The sequence below is a fragment of the Branchiostoma belcheri genome, unplaced genomic scaffold (assembly GCF_001625305.1).
Source record: "Branchiostoma belcheri isolate BF01 breed outbred unplaced genomic scaffold, Haploidv18h27 scaffold182, whole genome shotgun sequence".
NCBI lineage: Eukaryota > Metazoa > Chordata > Leptocardii > Amphioxiformes > Branchiostomatidae > Branchiostoma > Branchiostoma belcheri.
The window spans coordinates 261,769-268,833 of record NW_017803291.1 but is presented as its reverse complement, the minus strand read 5'-3'; the positions used below and the strand labels follow the sequence as shown (position 1 = coordinate 268,833).

General features: G+C 43.1%; 1 protein-coding gene across 1 annotated transcript; it reads right to left on the bottom strand.

Moving 5' to 3' along the window:
- Window positions 1-788: 788 nt before the first annotated feature.
- On the bottom strand, window positions 789-6,146 carry LOC109467583 (DNA topoisomerase 1-like). Its single transcript, XM_019765602.1, has 2 exons — window positions 5,837-6,146; window positions 789-1,879 (listed from the first exon to the last, which is right to left on the bottom strand). The coding sequence occupies exons 1-2, from the start codon at window positions 6,144-6,146 to the stop codon at window positions 789-791; spliced, it is 1,401 nt and encodes a 466-aa protein (XP_019621161.1).
- Between the last annotated feature and the right edge of the window lie 919 nt (window positions 6,147-7,065).

Below are 7,065 nucleotides of genomic sequence, written 5' to 3'. Positions count from 1 at the left end.
CCCGTACGTTCTTCCCACTGCTTTTGAAAATTTTGAAAAATAAAACTTCTGAAATGGCATTTCATGCGTTTTTGAGAGGATTTCAAAGAAAAAAAATCAGAGATGGCAAAGTGAGCAGTTTTTCTACGATTCCAGCTCCGATGGTGGTTCATCTTTTAAAGAAAAATCTTGGACCTCTAGCTAAAAAGTGGACCAAAAAGTGGACATTTGAGCCTTGTGGGGGGCGTCGTCCGAACGGGCATGCTCAGACATGGCACTGACTGGTCAGTGATGGGTCATCGACTGTTTCAAATGACAACGACCGTTAACGAGGCGGAAACACGCAGCTAGCGGCGGTGGTGGCAGGATTTCTGCACGTTTGCACCACGTAATGACGTCACATTATTAGTCTATCCTGCGGCGCAGTGGGACATAGAATAATCAACTTCCAATATTAATGATAAGAAACGGAATTACAAATTTTGGCTTATCAGATGCCGACCAAAACTGTTTCCAATTAAATTTTGAGGGGAAAAAGAAATACACAATAGATAATACGACATAATATAATGAGTGCCAAAATTCCCTTAATTGTATTCAAAAAGGTCTATATAACCTGCTTTCCTGGCAGAGTTTAGGTCTGTGTTTTACTATTTTCAAGCTGTTTTAGTCGTTTTCTTAGGTTTTATATTTGCGTCGTATTTTCTTTGGATTCCCACCCTAGGACATAATCGACAGAAAATGATTTAACCAACAATTATATATTAATTACATTTTTCACAACAAAACAGTATTGGAAAAATCACCGTTTACGTACCCGTTGTCTTCCTACTTTCATAAAGTCTCTCTAATTCCTCTTCAGGTGTTGAACCCGCCTGTATCGACACCCCTGTGTTCTCCAGACTCTCCGTCTGTAGTAAGCCGGGCGGTTTCTTCTCCATTTTTTCTTGACTTGTGGCGGCCAGAGTTTCCACCGTGCGGTCTTCAACTGCCAAAGTCTCGGTCACTTTTGTGTTCCGAACCTGTTCGTTTTCATCCGTTGATGCGGCTTTCATCTCGTAGAAGGGCTGTTCCTGTTTCTCCGTGTCTTTTGCAGCGGTAACGTCCATCTTGTAAAACGGTTGTTCTTGCTCTTCATCCGCAGGGGCGACGTCCATCTCATAGAACGGCTGAGCTGTGACATTTTGGATCGCATCTTGTGCTGCCAGAAAGTCGGGGTCTAAATCGGCATAAACGTGGGTTGACAAGTTCGAGTGTTCCTCGTCGTTCTGGTAATGTCGTTGTTCTTTGTCGTTCTCGTAGTGTCGTTGTTCTTTGTCGTTCTCGTAATGTCGTTGTTTTTTGTCGTTCTCGTAATGTCGTTGTTCTTTCTGTTTGTCGTTCTCGTAATGTCGTTGTTCTTTGTCGTTCTCGTAGTGTCGATGTTCTTTGTCGTTCTCGTAATGTCGTTGTACTTTCTGTTTGTCGTTCTCGTAATGTCGTTGTTCTTTGTCGTTCTCGTATTTTCGATGTTCTTTGTCGTTCTCGTAATGTCGTTGTTCTTTCTGTTTGTCGTTCTCGTAATGTCGTTGTTCTTTGTCGTTCTCGTAATGTCGTTGTTCTTTGTCGTTCTCGTAATGTCCAAGTTCTTTGTCGTTCTCGTAGTGTCCTTCCAATCCTATCTCGACGTTTTCAGCGTTTTGTAAGACAGCCGACTCCTCGCCGTATTCTCTGACCGGCTTCAGGGCCGCATCTGGGTCCTCCCGCGCACGCAGTGCCTGTCTCTGCCAGTCGAGGATCCGTTTGGTGCACCAGAACCTCTGCCCTGCCCACCTGACGTACAGCGGGTCCGGCGGGCGGGAGGCGACATCTGCCGGCTGAGGGGGCGACTCCTCCGGTTCAACCACAGCAGGGGGAGACACTGTACAAGTAAAGAGGGAAAATGAGTCTAAACATATTTCATGGAGGTATAAGATCTCTGAATTGAGTGTGTGTGTGTGTGTGTGTGTGTGTGTGTGTGTGCGTGCGTGCGTGCGTCTGTGTTTGTCTATCTGGACGAATGCGGTCCCAACCGTGACTTCTAAGGACCACGGCCACGATTCACGACAATATGGTACGGTACATGACGTCGTGTTAGCATACGACAGAATCACGACGTTAATTATATTTCAGTCCATACCATGGTATGGATGAAATATATTGTGTTCCCTCATGTTTCTTCTCCTCCTTCTTCTTCTCCTCCTGCCACACAGTCAGAGGGATTCAACTCCGCCATCATTCAGCCAAATGACTTGAAATTTGGCATGGAGGTAGAGTGGGGCAATACCTCCAGGCGTTTTTCTTTTTTTTTGATACATGCCTTTGAAAAATTTTTATGAAGGTTTTTTGGGGCATTTTTTGCAAAAAATGGATTTTTGGATCCTGAGCCCTGGTTTTACAACCAAATGATCTGAAATTCGGTATAAGGGTACCTTGAACATGTGTCTACAGAATAGCAGTCACATATTTGGCATACACCACTTCCAAATGACTCATTTGGGGGACTTTAATGGCTATTTTCAGCAAAAAAAGGGCAGAAAGTGCTATACCCGTTCCATGTTCTATCTAAAGAATGGCCGGTTCCATCCATAGAACACGTGTTCCATTGGGGGTTACCTGAGGTCACATTGCACCTAAGTGGTGCGTAATGACCCACACATTCAATTTTATGTGCCTAAGACCTTCAAAATGTATCAAATCTCATCATTGTTAGTTTTTGCATACCTGTAATAAGATTAGTAAAGCTTTCGAGATTCAAAGTATTTGTTGTTGCATCTTTGTTCTCATATAGCTACCATTTAATTCATTTATTTGAGAACCTTTGCCAGTTTTGCACTGGGGTAAGTTTGGAATAGTCCACTTTTGCGTGGGAGGGAGATGGACTGAAATATGCTGTATTTGCTCCCAAGCAAATGTCGGCCTTTCTAGTTTTGTAGATATTTTTCTATTAATGCTTTAAGAATAAAAACATTGTCAGACGTTCGGCATTTTTTCCTGAAACCAAATTGCGTGTCAGCTAACAGGCCGTTATGTTCAACAAAGTTCTGTAATCTATTGTTCAGAAGGAGTGTAAAGAGTTTTGACAGACAACTTGACATCGCTATACCTCGGTAATTATCCACATTGGACTTGCTACCTGATTTGAAGATTGGTGTGAGTATGCTCGTATTCCAGTTGGATGGAAAAGTGCCGTTGGAAAGAATTGTGTTGAATAGCGTTACCAGTGGTTTACATAACTGTTCTGCCCCGTGTTTTAGCATAGATAACGTTTCAAACGAAAACAAGTGCCCACTGGCGACAATTCTCCGTGAAGTTATATATTTTGCAAATTGGGAACTGTATAGTGTATTTAAACAGTGTGTGATCACTTATTTTATTTTTTTTTATTTTATTCACATGGATTTTTGAGCATTGGATAGGAAGCACTTGTTGTGCTTATGTAAATCCGCTGTTCATAAAACATAATACAAATGTAAACATAAAGATGACATAAAGTATAGCATTAACATAAAATGAAAGTGGCTGGCGCACCAATACCTAGCATAACATTATTGAGATTGGTCAAATCTTCCAGAGTGGTGGATATAGTTAAACACAATATCAAAGATACGGCAGTTGGTAGGGTAAGGGAGGCTGGGGCTACCTGTAATCACTTAACAACTGGTAAAAACGTATAATAAAAATGGCTAAATCCCTGGTCAAATACGTAAGATCTAGCCTGACCAAAGATAAATCGCGTTCCTGGCGGCCACCCGCCACAAAGTTTGCCCCCCCCCCCTCGGAGTGGGGGCATATATGACTTGCCCCGGCCTGGAGCTTGTGTAAACTCACTCTCAAACACAAATACAGCTGTCCCTGGTGCTGACATGCCAGTCCCAGTGACACAAGCACAGCTGTCTCTGGTGCTTAAATGACAGTCCCACTAACACAGGGATAGCTGTCTCTGGTGCTGAAATGACAGTCCCACTAACACAGGGATAGCTGTCTCTGGTGCTGAAATGACAGTCCCACTAACACAGGGATAGCTGTCTCTGGTGCTGAAATGACAGTCCCACTAACACAGGGACAGCTGTCTCTGGTGCTGAAATGACAGTCCCACTAACACAGGGACAGCTGTCTCTGGTGCTGAAATGACAGTCCCACTAACACAGGGACAGCTGTCTGTGGTGCTGAAATGACAGTCCCACTAACACAGGGACAGCTGTCTCTGGTGCTGAAATGACAGTCCCACTAACACAGGGACAGCTGTCTCTGGTGCTGAAATGAAAGTCCTACTAACACAAACACATCTGTATCTGGTGCTGAATCGACAGTCCCACTAACACAGCTGTCCCTGGTGTTGAAATTATAGTCCCACTTTCATTTACTACATACTAGTAAGAAAAATCGTATTTATTTTACAAGATATCGTAGTATATGGTGCAAACCATAAGTCACAATCACAACAGATACAGGTTTACGTACTCGCAACGATACACAACAACCACCTTATGTCTGCTTATAGAACCTCGGCTACCAGACAACTACTAACCTACAGCCTGTTCCACAGGATTGTAAAAGTAGGGGTGTTACTGAAATATGCATTTACTTCAAAATAAAAACTGCTACATGTATGTTAAAAAGAAGAAAACGCGCATTATCGCGAACATAATGGCACACCACAAAATACAACGGACACAACCATATCCTTTAGCTGCGAACACGACCCACCCTAGCGTCTGCTTTTGAAAAATGACCCCCCCCCCTCTGCTATTCAAAACAACGGGGTTTTGCAGCCAGTCCAATATGCTTGCAGACGACGTATAAAATTACATGCCGATTATAAACAAAGGAAACCCTGTGTTTTAGCTGCGAACGCAACATTTATACCACCTTTTTTTTGTTCACGGAGTAATAAAATCAGACAGATAGAAAACATTAATGGTCGGTACAACAGCTTGACATCATATAATGTAGATCTTACCGTCTGCTCTTTGTGGGCGGACGTTAGCCACGTGCATCTGGTTGGGGATTAAGGCGCCTTGAGCGTTCCTCTGATCCCGGATTTGGGCGTACATCGGATTGGGGATCATGGCGTTGGTTGGATTAGGATTCAGGACGTTTTGAGCACAGGTTGGACTTGGATGAAGAGTCTTCAGGGGATGTCGTACTTGGCGCAGGTTTCTGTTGTCTCCAACAAAGACTGAAGTGTCAGTATCATCGCTGGATGAACCATTGCTGCAGTCTGCAACATTTTTTATTTTGTTAGTTGACTCCTTTGTTCGCGTTTCTTCTGAACTCGACGCCATGTATGCCACGTCATCCTGACACATGTATTTAACAGCGTAGGGTTGGATATCGACATCAGTAGGGCTGATCTCTCTAGTGTGTTCCACGAGAACTGCTGAACACTTGTGTTCTGTGTGTTTTCCATTGTCTTTATCGTCTTGAGTCTGGTATCTAACAGCATATGGTTGGATGCAAGGGTTGCCATTACGTTTTGTGCGTTTGTTATTGTCCTCGTCGTCTTTTTCTTGGTATTTGACAGCATATGGCTGGATGCTACGTTTTGTGTGTATGTTATTGTCATCATGTTCTTCGCTGTTGTATACGCTGTTGCTTCGAGTGTATGTCAGATTAGGGCAGAGTAGACGTTGGTTTTGGTGTATGTTACTGTCATACCCTGCCAAAGCATCAGTATCATCCTCGGATGAGTCTTGTCCTGCCGTGTTGACTGAAATGGCATTGCTGCTGGTTGTCGCCGCTTCTGATCTCTGAAAGGATTCATCTGTTTTAGCTTCTCCCAACCCCAAAGCAACATTCTCGTGTAGGTATGCAACAGCGTATGGTTGAACCTCACCATCAGTAGGGCTGGTCTGAAATGTTGATGATTTTTCAGCGTAATTATCCTCTTTCTCTTGATATCCGACGGCGTACGGTTGGATGCAGGTGTTGTTATCATGTTTTGTAGACTTGTCATCGTGATCATCATCACCGCCATCTTGATATTCAATAGCATAAGGCTGGATGCAGTCGTTGTTATCACTGTCAGGGAGCCTGAAGATACTCTTCGCAGTTGCCACGTTCTGAATTGCTGGCAGCATGTTGCCTCTTGACAAATCGTCTGTGCTGACGCCTGGTACAGAGTTGGCTGCGAAGTCGTCTGCCATGATTCTGAGAGTTGTTGACGATACGACAGCTACAGGTGGTTCTGGGGTAGACGCGATTACAGGGTAGTTTTTCTGCCCCTTACATCAAACAGGTTGTCGCTGATTCCCTTGCCTGTTTGATTTCCCGACGCTTATAATCCCTTTCTTACACTCGTATTCGTCTGATTTCAAGAGTGTAGTCCAAGCAGAGACGAATTTATGCCGGATAAGATTTCTTAGTCCTTTCAGCACATGTTTAATGCATTACCGTTCGCACATCAATACTTCTTGTGTACCCCCGTGCCTATCGTCCCGGTTTGATCCGAACAGTTCAGAGAATAACGCCGTAAATTCTTTAACTTTGTCGCCCACGTGAGATAAACTTAAGATTTCGTGGATTTTTTTTTTCAATCAAAATATTGCACTATTGTACTTTGTATTGACTTACATTCAAGTATAAACCTATTTTTTTTTGACATGAAGTTTCAACTTTGTGAGAAGATAAAAAAAAATAGGTTTATACTTGAATGCTTCTAAGACAAAGTTCATGCATCTAAACCCTACTACTGACAGTTTACTTTTTGCCACTGATGGCACTGAAATCGAATGTGTTGCGGATTTCAAATACTTAGGGGGGTACTCTGATAGTGTTCATGACATGGATGTGCGGATCGCACAGGCATGGAGTGCTCTTCACTCATTACATAAGATTTGGAAAGCGCCCATTAGAAAACAAACTAAGATCAAAGTGTTTAAGGCATGTATTGAAACAATTCTTTTGTATGGGTCAGAATCATGGGTCATGAATATGTCACATTCTAGAAAGCTAAACGGAACATACACGAAGATGTTGCGAGTGGTTTTCAATACACCATGGTGGAAACACACTACTAATGAACAGTTATACGGTTCGCTACCAAATGTAACTTCTGTAGTCAAA